The following is a 26,816-nucleotide window of genomic DNA, read 5'->3' on the forward strand; positions in this document are numbered from 1 at the left end:
GTTATTTACTTCTCTCTCGTGAATAATCGACGTCGCTAACTGCATTGCATCCATAGAAGACACTATTGGCCGGCAACATTAATAGATAACTTTCTTTTCCAACTTGAACTTGAACTTGCTCCTTAAAATAAAAACTGGGCGTGAGTAGTTACTAGCTAGCAGCCTAAGAAACGTGGCTTTCATTTTGTCACTAACATTTTTGAAATGTCTATGGTCTTACTAGGTTTGTACTTATCTCGTGAGTTTAGAATGATAAGGTTCTATCTCCGTTTAGAATGATAAGGTTCTATCTCCGTTTAGAATGATGAGGTTCTATCTCCGTTTAGAATGATAAGGTTCTATCTCCGTTTAGAATGATAAGGTTCTATCTCCGTTTAGAATGATAAGGTTCTATCTCCGTTTAGAATGATAAGGTTCTATCTCCGTTTAGAATGATAAGGTTCTATCTCCGTTTAGAATGATGAGGTTCTATCTCCGTTTAGAATGAGAAGGTTCTATCTCCGTTTAGAATGAGAAGGTTCTATCTCCGTTTAGAATGAGAAGGTTCTATCTCCGTTTAGAATGATGAGGTTCTATCTCCGTTTAGAATGAGAAGGTTCTATCTCCGTTTAGAATGAGAAGGTTCTATCTCCGTTTAGAATGAGAAGGTTCTATCTCCGTTTAGAATGAGAAGGTTCTATCTCCGTTTAGAATGAGAAGGTTCTATCTCCGCTTAGGGTCGTTCAGAGATATTGAGCGTCAACGTTTTTACATTCCATTATGTTTTGTGAGATGGAACCTTTGTATTTTATTAATTACTAACTCAAAAATGTCAACATTATAAAAATAACACCACACAGGCATTAATAATGATGACCCAAGACCAGCTACTGTGGGGCCTGAAGAAGGATGTTCGCTCCGTGCTCAACTCTAAGTTAGGCCTGTCCCCGGACGACCTGAGTCGGGACTACCTCTGCATCGTGGGCCATCCGCTGCCTCTGAGGTCCCTCGGCTTCCACAGCGTGATGGACATGATCAAGGAGATGCCTGACGTGGTGAAGATGGACTTTTTGGAAGACGGCAGCTTGGTGTTGAAAGGTAAGCCCAGTCTAGTAGTGGTGCGGCTGTGGCGCAGGAGGTAGAGTCGCCGTCTAATGATCACAAGGTTGGCAGATCGGCGGTTCGAGCCCCGGCTGGCCACATGTCGAAGTGTCCTTGGGCAAGACACTGAACCCCAAAATTGCTCCCAGTGAGCGGGCCGGCGCCTTGCATGGCAGCTTGCCGCCATTGGTGTGTGAATGTGTGTGTGAATGTGTGAATGAGAGGCTGTTGTAAAGCGCTTTGGAGCAGCAAAAAAGTTGCTATAAGTGCAGTCCATTTACCATTACCATTTTAGTACTATGACCTGCACAGAGTAAAATTACACACGTATGCACGAAAAAACTACTTTATTCCAACCCAACTCTTTGCCTTGCTTTTTCTTCCCCTCCCTCCCTCCCTCCCATCCCTTGGTCCCTCTGCAGTGGTTATGGACGAAAGCACCCGACGCATAGGGGAGATGGTGGCCCGGCAGCGTGTCCCTAAGACCAAACCACACAGGGGCGGTATGGGCTTCTTCTCCCCGCACTACAGGAAACAACAGTTCCCCGCCGGCCCCCTCCCCCGGCGGGGTCACGCCCCCCCGGCCCTGCCCGCTCAGCTGCGCTCACAGCTGCGGCAGCTGCTCGCCCCGGGGCCCATGGGCCTGTCGGAGCTGCAGGACGGCTTCGCCCGCCGCTTCGGCCACCCGCTGCGCGTCGGCAACCTCGGCTTCTACTCCGTCGCGGAGATGCTGGCGGCCGCGGCGGACCTGGTGGTGGTCAAGCAGAGCCGGACGGGCTCCCTGCTGACCCTGAAGGTGGCGCCACCTGCGATGGGGCTGACGGCGTCGCAGGGTGGGGCGCTGATGGCATCGCGTGGGGGGACGGCGGTGAGGACGGGGCAGATAAAGCCACCTCGACCACAGCTGACCCCCTCGACGGACACATGTGCGAGGCCAGCGGTAGACACAGGTGGGTTGGTACTACAGTGTAGACAGATCGTGACGTTAGAATTATGAGGTTCTATCTCCATTTTTGGTCAAAATTGAGTTTTTTACATAATCTGATCCATTAGGTGTTTATTAATGCCTGTGTGGTGTTATTTTTAAAATGTTGACATTTTTGAGTTAGTAATTCATAAAATACAAAAGTTCCATCTCACAAAACATAATGGAATGTAAAAACTTTGACGCTCATTATTATCTCTGAACTACCCTAAACGGAGATAGAACTGTATAATTCTAAACTCACGTTTTCTTTTTAACATTTACTTTTTCTTTACATGTATGCGTTTGAGGCACCTGATGTGAAGGCTTTTTTCTGAGCAGGACTACATTTAGCACTTGTGTCCATGGGCATGCTATCATTCAGTATCCCTGTTTTATACCTTTAACTATACATGGCTATAAGTTGGACTCGCCTGGGAACACCACCACTAGTGTGCCCTTCAGTACGTTACTTAGCCCTAACTTTCTCCAGGGAGACTGTCCCTGTAAACTCTAATTAAGTGGTAAATGGTAACTGCTAAATGGTTCAGGCGGCATAGAGCAAATTACCCCTCGGACAGGAGGTTATGCCAGAGAGCTTTTTTGGATCCACACCCTAGAACGTTTACAACGCCTAGGCTTGAATGAGGATTTCGACATGTGTTGTGCTATGAATAAATTACTTTAGACACTATGTTCTATGCTATATGATGGCTACTGCCTGATGTCTGCATGTTTGTAGCATTTCTCTATTGTTTTTTGTTCTGTTAAGTATATATTGTAAATATTTCATGTACTTTTAGGTGTTTCCTGTCTCATGAACACATGTTTTTTGTAGTCCACTAAATCTAGGACTACAATTCCCATGATGCCTAGCCACTAGGTGAAATATTTGACACAGATGTTGTGCATTGGCTAATTAAGTGATGTTGTTTGAAGCCTTTATACCACTGCATTCAATTGAATGAATGAATGAATGAATGGTCTTTATTTTCATTGATATAGTACAGGTACCAAACAACGAAATTTGGGAAATTGTCTGCTTTATGCTTTATGCCGAAATTTGGGAAATTGTCTGCTTTATGCCTGAAGAAGGTTTATGACTGAAAGTTCGTGCAATAAACTATGGTTTATTTGCACAGATTTGAGTGTGCGGACGGATGCTGTTTTTTTGCACTTTATTGATACTCTTCAATTCCAGCACCTCAGCTAAGTCTGATCACGGATGAGCGGTGGTATTTTCATTATTATACAATTTAACTGCTAAATGGTTCAAATGTAAATGGGTGTAACTGTAAAATGTAAACAGTAGTGATCTGGTATTGGTTGTGACTAATGTAACATTTTGTCTGTCTTCAGCTCCTGTGGAAAAACCCTCTGGTACTCCAGTACAGAATCACATGGCCTCTGGTCCTGAGGACACTGTCCCTAACAGCTCAGGGGGACACCAGGACCATGGGGGACATGGAATTCACCAGGACATGGAATTGACACAACCTGAGCCACAGCTCATCCAACAGGGGCAGCTATTTGAAAAATGTGTCATAAAAGTGAGTCTGTTTCTCTTTTTACCTCATAGTAAATGTTCTGTATGTGAAACTGTACATTACTTTAAATGCTTGTAGAGTTCACTCCTACTAGAAGTCATGTTTTTTTGTGAAGAACATTTCATGAGATATGATTATTGGTCTCGTTGCACTTCACATTTATATGAATGGGAACTCACCCAATCACCACTAGTGAATGTGTTGTGTTTGATTGGCCACGATGCAGCTGGAGGAGAAGCTCAGGCAGCGTATCCTGGAGAACGGCCATGCGGGCACCGTCAGTGAGGAGCTGAAGGCCAACCTTCGCCAGGTCAGTTTACATCTTCCCAAAGCGACTTACAATCAATACATTCGTTTAAGTAAATGAGTCAGGAGCCAGACTATTGAGTTGCTCCTTTATGGGTGGATACCGAAATCATTGAAAACTCCTAATGTTCTAGTCACACGTGATGGTGACAGTGAAGATTCCTTCTTTCTAGGTTGTTGCTCAGAACAGTGAAGGGATATCAATACATGATCTTCATGCCGAATACAAGGTAATTATACTAGTTTCCTTTGTTACACATATTCCACTCTACTTTACGGGGCGGCTGTGGCACAGGAGGTAGAGTCGCCGCCTAATGATCACAAAGTTGGCAGATCGGCGGTTCGATCCCCGGCTGGCCACATGTCTCCCAGTGAGCGGGCCGGCGCCTTGCATGGTAGCTTGCCGCTATTGGTGTGTGAATGGGTGAATGAGAGGCCGTTGTAAAGCGCTTTGGAGCAGCAAAAAAGGTGCTATATAAGTGCAGTCCATTTACCATTTACCATTTCCCCCTGGTCAACAGAGGATGTTTGGGGAGGAGCTCCCGGTGGCCCAGAGTGGCTTCCTGAGCGTGACGGAGATGGTTGGTGCGCTGAGCGACACGCTGTATCTGCGGCCTGTGGCCGGGGACGAGGGCCACCACTGGATGATCACCGACACCAAACACACCGGCCACACGCAGCCAGGTCAGCTCGATGGTTTCAATTTGTATTGTTACTTTGGATAAAAGCGTCTGCTAAATGGTTAAAATGTAAAAAATGCATCCTATCTATTCTATTCAGCTAATACCATTGCGTTCCCACATTATTGAGAGATCACAGCCATTTGTCCCATTGGGGGAAGGGTCATTTGAAGAGGAGGGGCAGAACTGAGTACTGTATCTTATAGCTCATGGCATTCTATAAACGCAGCACCCTGATAATAATAATAATAATAATAACTTTAATTTATATAGCGCCTTTCAGAAACCCCAAGGACACTTTACAATTCAAGGGAATGATCAGACAGACAAAAACAGGACAAAACAAAACTGAAACAGTGACTAGGGGCCAAAGGCCTTGGAGCACAGAGTCCAGGGTGGGGGCATTGCGGATCACTATGGGGAGGGAGTTCCAGAGGGTAGGTGCAGCCACGCTGAAGGCTCTGTCCCCAAAGGTCCGTAGGTTTGTTGATGTGATGTTTTTGGCCAGGGGCTGTAGAGCCCGACTCCCCCGGCGATGCTGAGCAGGGTGACCGGCTGAACCCCTCCAGCCAGGGCTATTACTTCAGCTCTGGGGAGTCGCCCTGGGAGGGGCGCAGAGAGGAGGAGGACGGGGAGGACGGAGAGGCCGCCGCCGACAACGACTTGATGTCAGAGACAGACCTCCGCATCACCACCACCACCTTCCAACAGGTGAGAGAAGAGACCCGTCTGACTCGGGTCTGAGAAGACAGGTCGTGACGTTAGAATTATAAGGTTCTATCTCCATTTTTGTCAAAATTGAGTTTTTTACATAATCTGATCCATTAGGTGTTTATTAATGCCTGTGTGGTGTTATTTTTAAAATGTTGACATTTTTTAGTTCGTAATTAATAGGGGTGTAACGGATCACCTAACTCACGGATCGGATCGTGTCACGGTTTTTGAGTCACGGATCGGATCATTTTTCGGATCAATACAAAACATAAAAATAAAAAGCTTTTTCCTCGAATTCTGTAAAAACACCACTTTTACTGTGTAAAACCCAACAACATTCAAGATGTCAAAACTGGTATATATATATATATATATATATATATATATGTGTGTGTGTGTATATACATATACATATATATATACATAACATATTCTACACTCAAACATTAGGCTACATTAGGGCTGCACGATTAATCGATTTTAAATCGAAATCGCGATTTGAAATGATGCGATTAGCTAATCGCAAAGCCTGCGATTTGCCTGCGATTTAAAAAAAATGTGTTTTGCCATTTAGCAGACGCTTTTAATCCAAAGCGATTTACAATTACGAATTACAGGGACATTCCCCCTGGAGTAACTGAGGGCTAAGTGCCTTACTCAAGGGCACACTAGTAGTGGTGTGGTTTCAGGCGGGATTTGAACTCACAACCTTCCGATCACAAGTACAACTCACTATCCACTAGACCACCACTACCCGTATGGGATACGTCATACAGCGCGTCGGATTCAACGTCAATGTCAATGAACGTCAATGTCAATGAACGTCAATGTCAATGAACGTCAATGTCAATGAATGCACACGCACAACAACAACATCGCACGTGAAACGCCCACGTTTCGGTAGCTAGCAACATTCATGGTGGATAAATGACTTCAGCAGAGCCAGAAGTAACGATTTAGTCCCGAAGAAAAACAGCACTTCTGTTGTAAGTATTTCGGGTTTAGGACGACAGATGTGCAACAAAAGCAGGTGTTGGGCACGACCTGTCGTGGAACAGTCGCTACATCAAGACGCAACGCCACAAACCTGTATCAGCACTTGAAAAAGTACCACGGGCAGCTCTATGACGGAGAGTTAAGTGAAAGTCCCGTAGCCCAGTCTAACGTTAAGCAAACTAGAGTTTTAGAGTCGTTTGCGGCTGTTACCCCGTATGAAAAGGGCTCACGAAGGCACCGTGAAATAACCAATTCCATCACGCATTACCTCGCTAAAGACATGGTGTCTATTAACACTGTGAGCAACAAAGAGTTTAAAAAACTAATCCAAACGCTGGATAAAAGATAATGTGATTCCATCCCGCACGTACGGAGCTGAAACATGTGGAGTACTATGCAACAACAACCGATCTGCGGTCGAGCCGTGCACTTACATAGGCCTACATTACGACGAGTTGAAGAGCTTTATCTATTTCAATGTTTACAGAAAGGACCTATTCTTTTTTACTGGACATTTTTATTATGACTTTATTTAACTTGATTGCAGTATGTGCAATATTTAGATGCTGCTCCTGAGCCATAATTAAATAACCTTGTTTGTAGAAAGGTTCTATTTTATTTTCATATTGGAATTGTTCAAAAAAAAATGACACTTGAGAGAAACAAAATGGCAGCTGTTTAAAAAAAACATACATAAATATGTTGTTCCAATTCATATCTTTTAAGTTCTCATCCTTGCATTAGAACAGTTTGATGGCATAAGAGCAGTTAACAGTTTGATGGTATCATGTGGTAATGCTCTCTGAAATTAGCCCATGATAGACAGATTCATCCAATCACCTGCCAAGTATTTTTTGAAAGTACCTGCCCTTTTCCAAACAGCTTCCAATTAAGCTTTCCTAGATGGTTGTGTGAAACAAACCACCTGAGTCAGGTTAGTAATGCTCCATCACATGTTTTAATCTGAAGCTTGATTTTAAAGCAACCCAACTTTAAAGCAACCCAATGTAAGTTTAGTTCTTTCACTCGTAGCTCGGGCTGTGGGGGTGCTAGAGGAGGGAGCCTCTAAGTCCCCTGAAGACGTACAAACAAACTGCACGTTGATACGACCTTCCTAGCCGGAGATATGGCCACACTTTACAAAAGCTTTTTTTTTTTGCTATTTAAAAAAATAATAATCGCAAATTAAATCGCAATCGCAATATCTGTCCAAATAATCGCAATTCGATTTTTCCCCCCCAAATCGTGCAGCCCTAGGCTACATATTAAACAGAAACACACATTCAACTTCAATGATGCAGTAGGAGAGAGGGAGGAGGCACCTGGTTGCAGCAGTGAATCACTGGGCTCTTTAAAGCAGACAAATAAACATGTTTTATGCCACTTTTAACTAAATAATAAAGTGAAACCTTACTTTAAACATGGTATGAAAAAATTGTCTACATTATCAGAAGTTGTCAAGCTGCCTTTTTCGTGCCTCCCATCAACACACCAGGGTCGCGGCAAATGTGTGGCCATGCTCGTACGACTTTCTCATTGCACAACGCTTAAACACCGTAACTTTTTTATCGACCACACTTCCAATGACACTGTCCGTCATTGTTATAATTGATAGCAAAGCCAAAGTGCTCCCATACATGGGATTTAAATGACGAGGGAGGCATTTCGAGTTCTTCTCTGTCGCCAACATTAGCAGGACTCGCCATGAACACTTGGGCTGTGTTCGTAAATTTGCTCTGATAGCGCCGGAGAGCACACTGGGTCCGACGTCATAAAGGGACCAAGTAATTTGATTGGACAAGAGGCGTTCCATGAATGCTGATCAGATTCCAGAGCGAATTTACGAACGCAGCCTTGTTGTTCTAGAATTATTTTTGCATTATCAACCTATCATTGCGCTTTAGAGTAAAACAAAGCACGCAACTGTCGCGTCTATCTTTTCATGGCAACTCTACATTGTGATTTACAAGGGATATTAACTAATATTAAGTAATATTATTACTTGGTTACATTTTGCAATTGATCCGCGGTACACATGCGTGCCGAACCGTGGGGGGCGATCCGTTACACCCCTAGTAATTAATAAAATACAAAGGTTCCATCTCACAAAACATAATGGAATGTAAAAACTTTGACGCTCAATATCTCTGAACCACCCTAAACGGAGATAGAACCTTATCATTCTAAACGGAGATAGAACCTTATCATTCTAAACTCACGATCTGACTCTGGTCTAAGAAGAGTAACTGATCCTACTTGCCCTTTTGTTCAAGGTCAGTCTGTAGCTTCTGTTTCCCCTGAGGGCAGCTGGACCAAATACATCATCATAGACAATTGAGGCTGAAACCGAAACGCATTTCACAAGAATAGATGTTGTTTGATTTCTGTACATCTTTGATCACCTCCTGTACATCTTCTTTGGTGATTGTAAATGTTCAAGGACAACCCATTCAATCCACAAAGTGTCTTTGTGGTGACAATAAAAATGTGTGTGTGTGTACGTGTGCGTGTACGTGTACGTGTGCGTGTGTGTGTGTGTGTGTGTGTGTGTACACGCACATTCATGTGTGTGTGTGTTTGTGGACACTCATGGCTGTGTGTTTCTCCCCCCTCTAGATGGTGGCCAAGTTCCCTGCCGTGCAGGTACGGTGTATGGCAGGTATGGTTCCTCTGGACGCCCTGCGGGGCCAGCGCCTGAGGGCGCCCACGCCCAGGGACCCTAGGGAGGTGATAGAGGTGTTGGTGGAGCACGTGGAGTCACCCAGCAACTTCTACATCCGCTTCCACGAGACCCGGGAGGCTCGCGCCCTGGAGAGCATGATGGTGGAGATGAGGTGAGGAGACTGTGCCGCTTAGACCGGGGAGGAAACATGACTGAATCAGAATTAGAAGACTTTATTGCCATGACATGTAAACATGTTAGGAATTTGGTTTGGGACAGTGGAGCGCAGTTTACAACAGGACAGGTGCAAGACAGGACAAGACAGTGCAAACCAACATCATTCAGGGGTGCAAACTTGTCACCTTTCTGCTAAATTAGCCATTTTTATCTCAAAATAGGTCATCCGTGTGAATTGTGTAGATCTGCAAAAAAAAAATTTGGGTGTGGAGGGGGGGGGGGGGGGTCGGTCTAAGTCTCATCCATGTCACATGATGCACAAGCTAGCTAATCTCCCTGTCTGCTAAACTCTGCTGCAGTTGAAATAACGTTTAGCTTCAGGGAGCTAGGTACAGTTCCAGACAGCATAGAGAACACAGTCACAGTAAACTGTTTTAGAAGTTATTCTGCAGGTGTTGAGGTCAGGGCTGCCGCTACTTACACACGCATCATTGTTAGACCACCGTTAGTGCTAGCGATATCTATTTAACACCATTAGTGCTAGCGCTATCCCCCCCCCCCTAAGGTTAGCCACAAAAAAAATGTGTCACCTTTTTGGGCCATCACCTGTTTGCACCCCTGTATTATGTATAAACCACTTTCTCACAGATCCAGTTCAGTGTCACTCTACATGGGTAGTCATACCATTGATTAAGTTTACTTCCATAATTAAATATGCAAACACAGTCATCATCCCTATAACTATTTGGCTGATTGTGACCCCAGTACGCTGTGTTGAGAGGTGTGCCATCCACCCATTTCCAGGTCCCCTCTGTGTCTCTCTGTCAGACCAATCCAGACGAATTTCTTATTCAAATCAATGATAAAGTCCTGTTCCTCTATGCTGTTGATGACCACCAGGTCTGCTCCTCTGTCTCTGCAGTCCTGTCTGCTCTCATCCCAGGTTCTAGTCTCAGTGGAGAGGAAGTAGCAATTGCAGCCAAACTTCATCCATCCTTCTGCACAACCGGTTTTCAGTTTCCTCTGAAGGTTGTCTCTCTCTTTAGTCAGGTTGTTGTAACTGGTCTGTAACCAGTCTGTGTGATCATTCTCATATTTGTCTGAGAGACAGGAGAAGCTGTGGTTAGGTTGACAGCCTGGCGGTTTATAACTTGTTCTCACCATCAGGTTCTACTGAACTGATTCAGTTCATAAGAATTACGACCATGTGACATTCAGTTTGGTGGTTTCTCTTCATAGAGCTCTCTGTTAGGGCTTTCACACCGGCAAAGAACCGTGCCGGTTCGCGTTCGGGAACCTCCGAACATTGGTGCTGTCTGGCGAACGAGCCCGCATTCATACCAGTGTAACCACAACCATCAGGGGTCATACCAGTGTAACCAGAACCATCAGGGTTCATACCAGTGTAACCAGAACCATCAGGGTTCATACCAGTGTAACAAGAACCATCAGGGGTCATACCAGTGTAACCAGAACCATCAGGGTTCATACCAGTGTAACCAGAACCATCCGCGTCATCAACGCTGGGTGATGAAGGGGCGGGATAAACAAAAATGTCACAACTAGATGGCAGCTACTTCACTGGACATGAGGATAATATCTTCCACTACAGTATCTGAAATAAACACAATTTTATATGAAACAAAACAAGACACTTTCTACACGCCTTCTCTTACTAACCAGCTGCTCCATTACTGGAATAGAAATGGCTTACGAAATTCGCGTTCGCGCATGTCCGCGAGCGTGTGCGTGTGTGTGTGTTTGCTGAGCATGTGAGGAAGATAGAGAGAATAATGAAACTTTTGATATTGTTTTTGATCACTAATGATTAGATTTAGATTAGATTACATTTTGTCTACTTCCTTCTTGCTGGTCTTTGCAGCCTAGAATATGACACACCCACTGACGACGTGACTGTTCTACGTTTTGGTTCGCGCTTGAGAACCACTATTTTCTGGTACCCGCTGCGAACCAACTTTTCAGGCTCCTAACCAATTGAGTTTGGGTCTGCATGCGCCGGCCGGTTCCAGACTTGGTTCGCAAACGCGAACCGGCACGGTTCTTTGCCGGTGTGAACGCCCTATGTGTGTATTCAAGGATAATATCATAATCACAAGTCAGGAGACTCACAGTGGACGAGACGCAGGGAGACGTTCAGTGTGACTTGTAGAACACACATCAGCCCAGCAACCAGCATGTGGATTCTCCTACCTGCAAGAGACACACACACACCATTCTACATCACTGAATCTCATATCAATGAACAAACATAAAATGATGATTGTTAGTCACTCATATCTCTTTGAATCTGTGCTGATTCTATGTCTTTAGAGTCGTGAGATTTTAATGTGTAAATAATTAGATAAAATAAGAAAGTATAAGAAAGTCCACAAGATGGCAGCAGACATTTGCACAAAAGTGTCTGAAGCGTTGATGTGTGTGTGTGTGTGTGTGTGTGTGTGCGTGCGTGCATGTGTGTACGTTTATGCGTGTGCGCGGACAGCATGCTGTGTGTGTTTATTAGGGATGCACCGAAATGAAAATTCTTGGCCGAGGCCGAATTTAAGGAAACACTTGGCCGAATACCGAATACCGAATACCGAATGTGTATCGGCAGTTTTTAATTTTATCATTGCATAAACTAAATACATTTTGCTTTTTATTCATATGATATTCATGATTTGTCTCTACATAGGCTTCAGAAAGTATTTAGACCCCTTCACTTTTTTCACATTTTTGAATAGATTTGCCATCAATCCACACACAGTACCCCATAATCTAAGTAAAAACGTTTTTTAATGTTTGCAAATGTATTAAAATGTAAATACAGAAATACCTCATGTACATAAGTATTCAGACCCTTTGTCACTCTTAAAATTAGGTCAAATGCTAAATGTCTTCAACAAGTCATTCAACAAGTTGAATTGAGTCCACCTGAGTGTAAGGATAATAGTTCATGTTATTTCAGAATGAATATCTTTTGTTTTTATAGTCTCTGGTTTGCATAGAAACCACCGCATGATACAGCTGCATGTCATAAACTCGTGTAGAACAGCTGGGGAGTCTGAATATGTTTTCAACAAGGCAACAACTCTGCTTCTCATCTAGCTGCTTCTAACTAGCTAGATGAGTGTAAGGTTGCGTTCGTAAAGTCGCTCTGAGAGCGCTGGAGCGCACACTGGGCCCGACGTCATAGAGAAACCGAGTCATTTGATTGGACGAGAGGCATTCCACGAGTGCTGATCGGATTTCCTGAGTGAATTTACGAACGCAGCCAGTTTTGAAAGCGCGTCGCCTCGCGCCGCGCGCCTGTTGAGAGTTATATTTAATTGTATTGCGTTATCAAAACACGCACACTATTCGGTGGTAAACATGTTTTCACACATTCGGCCGAATACCGAATGTGCTTTATTTTGCGATATTCGGCCGAATACATTCGGTGGCCGAATGTTCGGTGCATCCCTAGTGTTTACGTGTGTGTGTGTGTGTGTATGGATGTGTGTGTGGACAGCATGCTGTGGGGGTGTGTGTGTGTGCGTGTGTGTGTGTGTGTGTGTGTGTGTGTGTGTGTGTGTGTATGGGTGTGCGTGCGGGTGTGTGTGTGCGTGTGTGTGTGTGTGTGTTCACACCTAGACAAGTTCTCACTACAATTACCTTTTATACTGTTTTTAATATTCTTCCTCTTTTTACTCATTCCTTTCTTTTGAGGGCAAAAACCACCACAGGGTCACATTCAGTTAGCGACATGCTACATGCTGATACAGCTAGATGCAGTAAGAGACCATATATACAGTTTGGTAGAGAGGAAGTAACTCTATCAACGACATTGACACTGAACTTGAAAGGTGAATATTTAGGCCTTCCAAACATTTTTCCAAATATACCAACCATTTAAAAATGAGTCTCTACAGTATGTGCATTTTAAATCCATAAGTCTTACTCTGTTTCAGCTGTGTGTGTGTGTGTGTGTCATCAGAAAAGGGAGATTCAGAAATCACAAGCATGATTCATGATGACAGTTATTAGTTACTGACCTGAGTGAGGACAGTTATTAGTTACTGACCTGAGTGATGAGACTCTGACCACAATCCTCTCCTCCACCTCCCCTCTGTGGAACCTGACGTTTTCATCCTTGTCAGGGTTGGCATGGATAACCTCAGACATCTTTCCAATACTTTTTATTCTAACTTTACCTCAACTCTACTGTATAGTCTCTTTGTCTGTGTAGCTGTGTTAGCATGTGTGCCTGACTGACAGCTGAATGTGAGACTGTTGTTGCTGCCCTCAGTAGAAAAGGAAGTGTACAACGATGATGAGGAAGTACACAGGTGTTTGTGTCTGCACTGAAACTCTGCCCCCCCCCCCCCTTCTTCAGGGGACTAATATTACTTTATTTTTCTTATTCAATTGGAATTGGTTTTTAACAATTTTGTCTTTAACTATATTATATTTATAGATTTTTTAAATACATTTTATTTCCATTCATCTATGACAGGTCTCTAATATGCAACATACTAGTTGTTGTCTTGTTTTTTTAGCTCTAGCTTTTTTCATGATGCGCGAGCTAACTAATCTTCCTGTCTGCTAAACTTTCAACAACGCTGCTGTTGAAATAACTTTTAGCTTCAGGGAACTAGGTGCAGTTCCAGACAGCATAGAGAACACAGTCACAGTAAACTGTTTTAGAAGTAATTCTGCAGGTGTTGAGGTCAGGGCTGCCGCTACTTACACATGCATCATTGTTAGACCACCGTTAGTGCTAGCGGTATCTATTTAACACCATTAGTGCTAGCGCTATTCAAAGGTTAGCCACAAAAAAAACGTTTCACCTTTTTTGGCCATCACCAGTTTGCACCCCTGATCATAGTGCAAGGGGGGGGGGGACACCAGCAGCAGCATTTAGGAGCCGGATGGCCGTGGGGAAAAAGCTGTGTGCGTGTCGGGCCTTCACAGTCTTTAGTGACCTCCTGCCTGAGGGGAGCGGGGCGAAGAGGCTGTGGCCTGGGTGTGCGGGGTCAGCCATGATCTCCCTGGCCCTCCCCAAAGCCCTACTTTTTGACTCTACTTTCATTTCCCATTGGGAATGGGAAATGAATATAGAGTCAATGGTTGCCTTCATTGTAGTCATGCTGCAGATTATCAGATCTCACAATACCTTGAGTCTAACATCTCAGGCAACCACATGTACAGTAGCAGCAAGCACAATGCTGATCTGTGCAGCCCCTAGGTGACCTGGAACGTAACCATAATGTGTGGTGGCCTGGGAAAACCCTTCACATGGTGGCATTTTGACATATTTCCATAAATTAGAAGTTCTCAGCTATTCATAACTGGTTGAATGACTGAGATAGCCCTTTATTTTAAAAAAGTGAAAGGTGAGAAATGCTGCCCCCGACCCCTTTCTCCTCCGGGTCGGGGGAGGAGCCTATGCAGATCGTCCGGTCTCGTTTGTCTGCTTGTGATGCGGTGTTAGTCTGCTCGCCTCGTCGGTATGCGAGGGACAGATCCATTTGTGTGTCTTCTAGTTAAGATTTTATTACTTTATGCTTATTGTGAGCATCAGTAAACTGGCAATAACACAGGTGGAAGTATCGTCTCTCCTTTCGCTCATGTGTGCGTGCGTTGCTTAACTGAGAATGAGACACGTTCAACGTGACGTTGTTTCGCTAGCAAACTACCCACCACAAAAACATAAAAATAAGTACTTTCTCTTTTGTTTTCTTAAAATGTTTATTCACCATAATGTAGTATGGAGTTCAAAGTACTAGAATACCACATAATATCAAAATCGCCGAAATAGGACATTTCCATCTATTTTTGCTCTTTGCCACAAACGAACGCCAGCGACATCCGACGGGTTTTCCCAGGCCACCACACATATGATCAGGTCAGATTCCTGTATCTGGAGTGGTAACATAGAACCATGAATAGAATAAAAAAGAAAGAAAAAATTCTTCTAGCATTGCGACTGCCAATGGCTCCTGGTCCTAGCATAGATTATGTTTTCTTACAATGACTGATGGATATATGATTAACTTACTTAGACAAATCTATTTGTTGTCAGTTCGCTTTGGTTAAAGACGTCTGCTGCTAAATGGCCAAAATGTAATGTAACGAGTTGCAAGATGTCAGAGTTTGTGGGAAACGCCTCTTCCTCCTAGGAGTTGCTACACCTATCCCGAGGTGTCGGAGTGGTACTCCCTTCCCTCACGTTTCGTGCGTCAGGGCCAGGTGTGCTGCGTGGCTCCCAGAGACGAGTGGTTCTACCGGGTCGTCATCCACCGCGTCCTCAGCCAGACCCAGGTGGAGGTGTACTACGTGGACTTCGGGGACCTCACCACTGTGGACAGGACCAGCCTCAAGTTCCTCAAGTAGGCTTCTTCTGGTCCAGTTCAGACAGAGAGCAATGAAAGTCAATGGGCAGGTTTCACTAGACCAGTGTTAATATTGGCAGGCTTTTTAGTCACTTTTAGTCATTGGTGTTTAGATGAAGTCACCTCCATTTTTCTTAGTTCCAGTCCAGTTCCAATTGATGAAAACTGAAAACATTCCAGTGCAGTCTCAGTCTTTTCGTCACTGACTACGGCTAGACTAAAATGTTTTGGGGGTTTTGTGGGAGACCGCTTCTTGCCACATATTGTAGTGTAAAATCAATGTCCTGTAAATGTGACAGTCATTTTAACGACAAGTGTTAGGCCTCCTTGTCTGTTTTGCTGTTGTCCCCCTACATCTCTCTGCTTTCTCACCCCAAGGTCTTGTTACTCTGAGCTCCCGGCCCAAGCGGTCCCCTCATCACTCAGTGGAATCAAGCCTATGGGTGTAAGGCTCCACACACATCTCATATCACTGTTATTGACCACCAATCTCCCCAAGCTTTTAACATTGTATTGCTCCCATAGAGTCCCATTGACTTCCAGATAGCACTCTTATCTCCCATTCCATATTAAAAGCCTGTGTTTTTGTGTTCCAGGGCAGTTGGAGTTTGAACGCTACCAGCTCCTTCCGGAAGCTGTGCTGTGAGCGCCTCCTGTGGGCAGCTCTGCACAGCTACCACGCAGACTTCCTGCAGGTCTTCCTGTGTGAGACAGACACGGAGGAGGACGTGTACATTCACAGTGTCCTGCAGAGCCAGGGTCACGGGCTCTCCTGTCCCTCTGCAGTCAACTCAGAGGTCAGTAATGTACACACACACACACAAAATTGCTCCCAGTGAGCGGGCCAGTGCCTTGCATGGCAGCTTGCCGCCATTGGTGTGTGAATGTGTGTGTGAATGGGTGAATGAGAGGCCGTTGTAAAGTGCTTTGGAGCAGCAAAAAAGGCGCTATATAAGTGCAGTCCATTTACCATTTACACACACACACACACATACACTTGCTTATACATGTACTGTATATATCCCATTCAACAACAATGATCCATTGCATCCATCCATTTGTTGTGTCAAACGTATTTCTTCTTTCAGCTGTGTGAGCAGTTCAACCCTGTGACCCTGTATCTGGGCGAGGGTGTGTTTGATGAGGGGATGGAAGTAGACATGGACGTGGTGGACCAAACCCCAGAGCCCTGCACCCAAACCCCTGCCACACCCCAGGTGAGGAGCTCCCCTTTCCCAATTCTAACAGTACACACACACACACATCACACTCTCATTGTAGCAGACTAATGATCGTGGAGTGAAGATATTATCAAAGCGTACGTGCCTGTCGATCACCCATCCGCTTTGATAATATCTTCACTCACGATCATCTAGTCTTGTCTGGCGCCTGCGCCGTCTGTTGTTCTTCCTGCACACAGGTAAAAATATCCAGGATCCAGCAGCGTCGTCGGGCTCGCGCAAACAAACCCGGCGAATGTTTTACTTGCTCCGGACAAGTAAAAAAGCGTTACTGTCGAACCCTGATGTGTTTTAGGCTGCAGACCCTGCTGTTGGGAGCAATGAAAAAGAAGTGAAGCAGCTGCCTGACCTCCCAAAGCTGGAGTTCATCGGGGTGACACAGGCCAACTTCAAGGCCCAGGTATGACCTCTGACCCTGTATCACGCCCTCGGATTGAACAAGAGTTAGATTGTGTACAATAGATAAAGCATGTCTATTATAAGTAAGTCAACCATCCATGCCATATCATCGCCATGTCCTTGGTCCAATTCCGGCCATCGACAGCTGCAAGTCATCCCCCCTCTCTCTCTCACCCATACTTCCTGTCAATCTCTACTGTCTCTATCCTAATAAAGCAGAAATGCCCTAAAAACATATATATATTTTTTTACTTGTGTGTTTGTTGTGTCAGGCTGAGGAGATGGTTGTCTGTCCACACACTGACAGCACTCAGACAGCCTTTGATGCCTTGGCCACCGTGATGGATCTGTGAGTTATTACTTTTATTACTTTTATGCAGTATGTCTGTTTGTTTATGATGATGTAAAGATTATTATTATTATGGTACTTCCACATTTGTTGACATGTGACATTTCAAGACTGTGTGTGTGTGAGCGTGTATTTCTGTGTGTGTGTCAGTGGGGTTGAGGTCCATGCCCAGAGTTCAGAGGTCGGTGCCCAGAGTTCAGAGGTCAGGGCCCTGAAGGCGGAGGAGGCCCTCCAGGCAGCGCTGGAGAAGATCCAGAACCTGGAGAGACAGCTAGCTGAGACCCAGAGGAGCCCAGAGGTCGGCTACCTCAACCACAGACCAACACCATAACACACTACTGTCACAGACCAACACCTTAACACACTACTGTCATAGACCAACACCTTAACACACTACTGTCATAGACCAACACCTTAACACACTACTGTCATAGACCAACACCTTAACACACTACTGTCATAGACCAACACCTTAACACACTACTGTCATAGACCAACACCTTAACACACTACTGTCACAGACCAACACCTTAACACACTACTGTCATAGACCAACACCTTAACACACTACTGTCACAGACCAACACCTTAACACACTACTGTCACAGACCAACACCTTAACACACTACTGTCACAGACCAACACCTTAACACACTACTGTCACAGACCAACACCTTAACACACTACTGTCACAGACCAACACCTTAACACACCACTGTCATAGACCAACACCATAACACACTACTGTCATAGACCAACGTCATAACACACTACTGTCATAGACCAACACCATAACACACTACTGTCACAGACCAACACCTTAACACACTACTGTCATAGACCAACACCTTAACACACTACTGTCACAGACCAACACCTTAACACACTACTGTCACAGACCAACACCTTAACACACTACTGTCACAGACCAACACCTTAACACACTACTGTCACAGACCAACACCTTAACACACCACTGTCATAGACCAACACCATAACACACTACTGTCATAGACCAACGCCATAACACACTACTGTCATAGACCAACACCATAACACACTACTGTCACAGACCAACACCTTAACACACTACTGTCATAGACCAACACCATAACACACTACTGTCATAGACCAACACCTTAACACACTACTGTCATAGACCAACACCTTAACACACTACTGTCACAGACCAACACCTTAACACACTACTGTCACAGACCAACACCTTAACACACTACTGTCACAGACCAACACCTTAACACACTACTGTCACAGACCAACACCTTAACACACCACTGTCACAGACCAACACCTTAACACACTACTGTCACAGACCAACACCTTAACACACTACTGTCACAGACCAACACCTTAACACACCACTGTCACAGACCAACACCTGAACACACTACTGTCATAGACCAACACCTTAACACACTACTGTCATAGACCAACACCTTAACACACTACTGTCACAGACCAACACCATGACACACTACTGTCATAGACCAACACCTTAACACACTACTGTCATAGACCAACACCTTAACACACCACTGTCACAGACCAACACCTTAACACACTACTGTCATAGACCAACACCTTAACACACTACTGTCATAGACCAACACCATAACACACTACTGTCACAGACCAACACCTTAACACACTACTGTCATAGACCAACACCTTAACACACTACTGTCACAGACCAACACCTTAACACACTACTGTCATAGACCAACACCTTAACACACTACTGTCACAGACCAACACCTTAACACACTACTGTCATAGACCAACACCATAACACACTACTGTCATAGACCAACACCTTAACACACTACTGTCATAGACCAACACCTTAACACACTACTGTCATAGACCAACACCATAACACACTACTGTCATAGACCAACACCATAACGCACCTCAACCACAGACCAACACCATAACACCACTGTCATAGACAAATCAATAACACACCTCAATTATTATGTCAATACTACACACATATCAGTGATATTGCAGGTAAAAAACATAATACATCTTTCTGTGAAGATAATTTCCCCCCACCAGAGCAGGCTGTTTTGTATAGGCCTGAATCCTAATTTCAAATATACGCTTAATTCAACTCTTTGTGCAAAACCTCCCATTGGCATAAACATCTCAACTTAATGGCCTTGAAGCCTATGACTGATCTACTGTAACTCACAGTAACATGGCCTAGGAAAGAAGACATCTAGAGTACTCTACTCTGTGGTTTTACTCCACTCTCCTTCTCCTCTTATAATACAGGGTTCGACAGTAACGCTTTTTTACTTGCCCGGAGCAAGTAACAAATTCGCCGGGTTTGTTTGCGTGAGCCCGACGAAGCTGCTAGATCCCGGATATGTTTACCTGTGTGCAGGAAGAACAACAGACGGCGCAGGTGCGAGACTAGACTAGATGATCGTGGAGTGAAGATATTATCAAAGCGTACGCGCCTGTCGATCACCCGTACGCTTTGATAATATCTTCACTCAGGATCATCTAGTCTGGTCTGAAAATATCCAGGATCTAGCAGCGTCGTCTGGGCTCGCGCAAACAAACCCGGCGAATGTTTTACAAGTAAAAAAGCGTTACTGTCGAACCCTATAATGCAATCAGTGACTGTTTGAATTTGGTACACTCATACGCGTATATTTGTATTACAGTGAGCAAGAAATCTGTCGTGGCAGGCCCAAAGAAGGTAGCCACACCTGAGCCCAAAGTAGTGAGTCAGAAGCCGGAGTCGAGTCCCAAACCCTCCAAGCCCAAGAAACTACAATATTTGAAAGTATTGTATTGTGTATTAAAAATGTATGTTCTAAGGTTCTATCTCTGTTTAGAATTCTAAGGTTCTATCTCCGTTTAGAATTATAAGGTTCTATCTCCGTTTAGAATTATAAGGTTCTATCTCCGTTTAGAATGATAAGGTTCTATCTCCGTTTAGGGTAGTTCAGAGATATTGAGCGTCAAAGTTTTTACATTCCATTATTACATTCAATTGTCACCGTCTTTGAGCCTCGGAAAAGTGCTATCAATTTAATGAATTATTATTATTATTATTATTATTATTATTATTATTATGTTTTGTGAGATGGAACCTTTGTATTTGATTAATTACTAACTCAAAAATGTAAACATTTTAAAAACAACACCACACAGGCATTAATAAACACCTAATGGATCAGATTATGTAAAAAACTAAATTGACAAAAATGGAGAACCTTATAATTCTAACATCACGAAATGCAGTGGTCTTTGACAAGGTCTCAAGAATGTGGTGACACCTGGTGTTCTGGTCACAGGCATGTCGGCATGGGTTCTAATCCGGCCCATGCCCTGTTGACATGCCCTCTCTCCATTCTTCTCCTTACTTTCCTGTCTGTCTTCACAGTATCTGTCTAATAAAATGAAAACTATGAGTGGGACTGCCTGGTGTTCAGGTTCAGGTTCAGGTTCAACCTGACTCCCACTCAGAATCTTTTTTTTTTTATGTGTTAATTGTAAAGTAACAATTATGTGTTAATTGTTACTAATAAAAGTTCTAATAAAAGTTCACCGTATTATTAAAGCCTCATTTGCCTCAATTAAATTACTTGGAGTCAGATTATTGATATCAAGTTATGCTTTGCTATAAACAACATACAGCCACATTGCTAAACCATTCCATTGTAACCGCTAAGCTTTTACACCCTACATCCCGTTAACACGAAGGGACACCCCATAGTCTCTCTTTACATCATAGGAGAATCTTTCTCTTCCTCTCTTCTGGTCTCTCCTGCTGTCGTAGAGGTTGTATTGGCTGGGGGTGTCAGAGGTGAGAGGTTGGGGGGCAGGCTGAGGGGAGGGTGAGGACCACCGCTGGGCGCTCGGTGCGGAGGAGCTGGAGGAGACGGAGCTGGACGGCAGCAGGAGACCCAGAGAGAGAGGCCCGGAGAGCCTCGCAGGCGGCCCGTTCTCCCTCAGCTGCGATCACCTGAGAAGGAGGTGGTTTTACTTTACTTACTTACATACATATATATGTTACGGTACATGTGGGAAAACTAGGGTTAGGGTTAGGTGCTACGTCGACTTGGTACATGCTGGCATGTCTAACCCTAACCCTATTTTTCCCACATGTACCATAACACACACACACAAAGCAGAGACACATAACCACACACTAAGGGCCATATTCACAAAACGCTTGGACTGATAAAACGCTTGGACTTATAAAGATTAAAACATGACATTGTTCTCCATGACTCATTGTGCTTTGGCTTGGTCTTTGTTGTTATTGTATTAGTACCACTGTAAACATAACAGGTGCCAATACTACTGTATACCCCTACTGTCAGCCAGCCATCCTTCCATTTAGATTTGATTGATAAATCTACTTTCCTACAGTGTATACTTATCCTGTACCTCCCTATGATTGCTGTTATGAAATAAAAACAAAAAAATAACTTACATTTGAAAAGACATTAGCTATGTTATGTGCTTACATTCTTGAAGATGTAATCCATAATCCTTAATTATAATCTTGTAATGATAAATATCACATGACCAAAGCATTTGTAAAGCGCTTTGGAATGAGACTCTTCATGTTTGTCTCAATGAAACTCTTCATGTTTGTCTCAATGAAACTCTTCATGTATGTCTCAATGAAACTCTTCATGTATGTCTCAATGGAACTCTTCATGTATGTCTCAATGAAACTCTTCATGTGTGTCTCAATTAAACTCTTCATGTGTGTCTCAATGAAACCCTTCATGAGTGTCTCAATGAAACCCTTCATGTATGTCTCAATGAAACTCTTCATGTGTGTCTCAATGAGACTCTTCATGTATGTCTCAATGAAACTCTTCATGTGTCTCAATGAAACTCTTCATGTGTGTCTCAATGAAACTCTTCATGTATGTCTCAATGAAACTCTTCATGTGTCACAATGAGACTTTTCTTACCTTTATCTGGGCGTGTCTCTTGGCCTCGGCCTCTGCAGCCAGACGGTGTTGCAGCTCCGTGGGTAAACTAAGGTCCTCTCTGGAAGGAGGGATAGACTGAATGCAAGACTAGATCAGCAGTAACCTCAAATTGTACTATTTGCAATGTATATGTTATGGTACATGTGGGAATATGTGGGAAAACTAGGGTTAGGGTTAGGTGCTAGGGTGACTTGGTACATGCTGGCATGTCTAACCCTAACCCTAGTTTTCTCACATGTACCATAAGATTGTAAGGCACCATGAGTCAGTCGTTCATCTTTTTAGCTTTTCAGCTTTTTAGGAGTTTCCTTCTCGACTGCTTTGTAGCACTAATGTCACCTTTACTGTGCACAACACTTTGGTGGAAATGTTGATTTGAAACTTACAATGCCCCTACAATCTATAATCTGTTAATAACCATACACTTACATTTCTGCTCTCTCCACCTTGATCCCCCACTGGCAAACTACAGAGTCGATCGCCACCTGCAGATTGTGATAGAAATCAACATTTATTCACCAACTTAGGACCATTTGGAGATCTCAAAAAAGTGGATTAAGAAGTGATGGTAGTTCCGGTTGAGACACGGACAAGATGGCAGCATAAAGAAGGCTCTCCCGTTCAATTACGTTCTTAAAGTCCCTCAAACATAGAATTTCATACCAAATAAATAGTGAAAGAGGGCAGAGATGAACACTAGGAAAATGGATAAGAAGCAACTGCAGCAACAGTTTCCAATCGAAAAAAGTCGTAGCATTGATTGATTGATTGAAAACTTTATTAGAAGATTTGCAGAAGTAGGTACATGAAAGTACATATTACATACAAGGTCAACTAACAGGATAAAAACCCAAGAAAGCCACTGGCTTATTTCAATTGGGGTCCTTGATTCTCAATTCATCGTTACATGTAAGACAGACAAAAAAAACTAGTACTATCTACAAGATAATACAGACAAATCACTAGTACTATCTACAAGATAAACATACATCCATCATGGGAAGAACAATACAACATAGCATAAGGTATGTACAGCGGGTAGGATAGGTGGGGACATACACCACAGGTGGGGGCGGGGGACAAAACACAAAGTATGTACAGTGGGTAGTTCGGGTCTTTTAATCTGATTTTTGATTTAGAGGGTCCAGTTACGGATTGCAGCCTCCTGTAAATGTTTTTTGAGAGTGGTTTTGAAGGTGGGCAGTGTTTTGCACTCCTTTAACCCTTGTGTGGTGTTCACTTTTTGGACCCTTTCGTACTCTTCGGGTCAAGTTGACCCGGGACATCATTGGGGTTTTGAAAGCACTTTTCCTGACACGGTGCTCCTAGTCCCAATGGTGACCCGTACAAGGGAGTATGCTCAGGGTGCAAGATAGCCCCAAAATAGCCCATAATATTAAAGAGCGCCTCCTGTGGGCACAAACAGGTACTGTACCCATTAATGCACAATAGGTACTGTGTTCACATTCAAAAGTGTATATTTTGTTCTGGTGGACCTAGGGGGCTGCCCTTTGGAGGGGCTGGAGCAGAGGGTGCCTAATTATAACCCTCAAAGTGTCAGACCCCTGGGAATAGGTGGGGCCGAACGGCAGCATGATGAGTAGAGGCGTTTTTACGCACATGATGCTCCTAACTTCCACTAAACAAAATCCACTATAATAAAGACTTGGTTGTCATAAATCATCCTTATCTAGGAAAAATGTAAATGAAACAATGTTTTTATTGATGTTTATTATTTTGAACTTATATTCTCAATTGATTTTCAAAGCATTATAATCAAAGCTGTAAAAAATACAGGTGATGAACAAGAATAATGCTACAAATGCTGAAACACAAAACATGTGGAAGGTACACTGTTTTAGTCACTGAAATAACACTGGTTACAATTGTGTGTGCATGGGCATGTCTGTCTACACAACACATGAAGTACAGCATTTGACAGTATGTGTACCACAAATGTACTTTTTGCAGTTGCTGCATGTGGTCACTGTCTTTGTGTCCTTTGAGGGTCCACACACCTCGCAGCGCTTCCTCTTTTTGCCATCGGCTGCAGTCTAGAATAATGAAAAGACTTAGTTCAGGATTTTGTTTTCCACCACGTCTCCTAATACTCTAAATCACTCACACACACACACACACACGCACACACGGACACACAGACACACACACACACACACACACACACACACACACACACATATTTACATTTACATTGAACATGTTGGCATTTAGCAGACGCCTTATTTCAAAGCGACTTACATTTACCAAAGCGATCAATACATTTGACTAAGCAAGTGAATCAACACAGACACACACACAAACAACCGCAACAGGACACTTACCTCAGGCACTGGAGATTGTGGTTGTGTGGGTTGTGCAGGTGGAGCATCTGTAATCCTCCTCACTATGGCTAGAGAAGTTGGGGTCCTGGGCATATGTTGTCTCCTTTGGATATGCGGTGTCACCAGTGCCATACCTAGCTCCTCAAGGAAAAGACGTCGTCTTTGGAGCTTCCTTTGGTTCCAGTCTGGGTTGACTGCCATCCAGATTGAAAATGCATTGTAGGCTGAAACATCCAGGATGTTGAAGAAGATCACGAGAGGCCACCGTAGAGTTCTTCTTTGGCAGCTGTAGCAGGCCAGCAGCTTGTCCAGGTTGTCTACTCCACCTTTGGTGGCGTTGTAGTCAAGTACCCACTTGTCCCACACCGTGCGGATTGCAGCCAACTTGTCCCTCCGCCGTCTAACAGGTCTTGATTCCCGGTCATCAAACCTGATGACCCTCGAGAAGATATGGAAGCTCTCCAGAGACATTGTGGCTCTAAAAATTGCTCTCCCTGTCTCCACATCCCACAGACTTTCAGTCGACTCCCCTCTTGACCTATAGACACCTGCTAGGATGAGGATCCCAAAATAGGCCTGTAAGTGTGTGTTGTCCATTTCTTTCCACTCCTCCCCGAAAACACGTCTCCCCTCAAGGTTGGTCATATCAAGAATTATTTTCTGAATTGAATCAGTAATCAGCAGCTCAAAGGATGACTTGATATCGTCAACATGAGTCACTGCCAATCGTGTGGGCCCTGGTACCATCCTTATAATGTTAGCAGCTGAGCGGGGGGGCTCTCTCATTGGGGATGAAGACCATTCAATTTGGCCATTCTTGGACAAATATGTGTGGGCTCCTGCAGTGGCTGGCTGTGGGACTCCTGCAGTGGCTGGCTGTGGGGCTCCTGCAGTGGCTGGCTGTGGGGCTCCTGCAGTGGCTGGCTGCGGGGCTCTTCCAGTGGCTGGCTGTGGGGCTCTTCCAGTGGCTGGCAGTGGGGCTCTTCCAGTGGCTGGCTGTGGGGCTCTTCCAGTGGCTGGCTGTGGGGCTCCTGTAGTGGCTGGCTGTGGAGCTCTTCCGGTGGCTGGCTGTGGGGCTCTTCCAGTGGCTGGCTGTGGGGATCCTTCTGCTGCATGCTCAGAGTGAAACTCATCTCCAAATTCACTTTCAGAATCAGAATACTCTGAATTAATTTCTACATTATCCTCATCTGAAACATCCTCCCCCCCTTCAACTTCACTATGTTGCTCACTCTCTTCAAATAGTATCTCCACGGCCCTCTGAACACTGAATCTTTTCTTCATGTTGCTGGTGGAGGATTGTAGTTGAAATGAACTATACACTGGGATGGAGAGCTATTTCTCTCTTTTATCCCTCCCATGATGTGCAGGTGCAGTACAATGTTATTATACATTTTTTTACAACATTGCAATTCAAAGGGTAAAAAGTGTGAGAGCAGACAGCTTCTCGGCGCGGGAAAGCCAGAGCAGACGGCTTCTTGTGCAGGTGTGAGGAGTCCAGTACAATATTATTCTTTATTATTATTATACAATGTTGCATTTCAAAGGGTAAAGAGTGCGAGAGCAGACGGCTTCTCGGCACGGGAAAGACAGAGCAGAGGTGTGTGAGTGAGTGAGTGTCAGTGTGAGTGTGTGTATGTTTCTGTGTCTCTGTGTATCCGGGTCAAAATGACCCGAACACCTTATGAAGGACATAAATGTGTTGGGGTATTGTAGGATGTGTAAAAAAAAAAAAAAAAAATGTTTTTTGTTTTTCATATAAAATGAGCCAAGGCCATGGAGTTTCAGATTGATAAAATGTATTCTTGTACCATTTCTCTTTAAGTAAAAATTGAAAACGGGTCAGGTTGACCCGAACACCACACAAGGGTTAAGATTATAGGAAGGGCGTTCCACATTTTTACTGCATAGTTTGCAAACGAGTTTAACCCCTTGTTTGTGGTGCAACGCGGTTGAACGTGGTTCGTGGAGCTTCCTCTGGTATTGTATGTGTG

General features: G+C 44.1%; 1 protein-coding gene across 1 annotated transcript; it reads left to right on the forward strand.

Moving 5' to 3' along the window:
- Positions 1-851: 851 nt before the first annotated feature.
- Positions 852-17,820, forward strand: LOC308164173 (tudor domain-containing protein 5-like; the record flags this gene model as incomplete). The annotated part of the gene is made up of 15 exons (XM_080538320.1): positions 852-1,077; positions 1,503-2,030; positions 3,404-3,594; positions 3,818-3,901; positions 4,071-4,127; positions 4,419-4,581; positions 5,095-5,288; positions 8,904-9,121; positions 15,288-15,497; positions 15,879-15,945; positions 16,097-16,297; positions 16,589-16,717; positions 17,037-17,141; positions 17,413-17,489; positions 17,640-17,820. 15 exons carry the CDS (start codon positions 852-854, stop codon positions 17,818-17,820), a joined length of 2,631 nt encoding a protein of 876 aa, XP_080394446.1.
- Positions 17,821-26,816: the final 8,996 nt, after the last annotated feature.

Source organism: Nansenia antarctica (assembly GCF_963989245.1).
Source record: "Nansenia antarctica genome assembly, chromosome: 8".
Lineage (NCBI taxonomy): Eukaryota > Metazoa > Chordata > Actinopteri > Argentiniformes > Microstomatidae > Nansenia > Nansenia antarctica.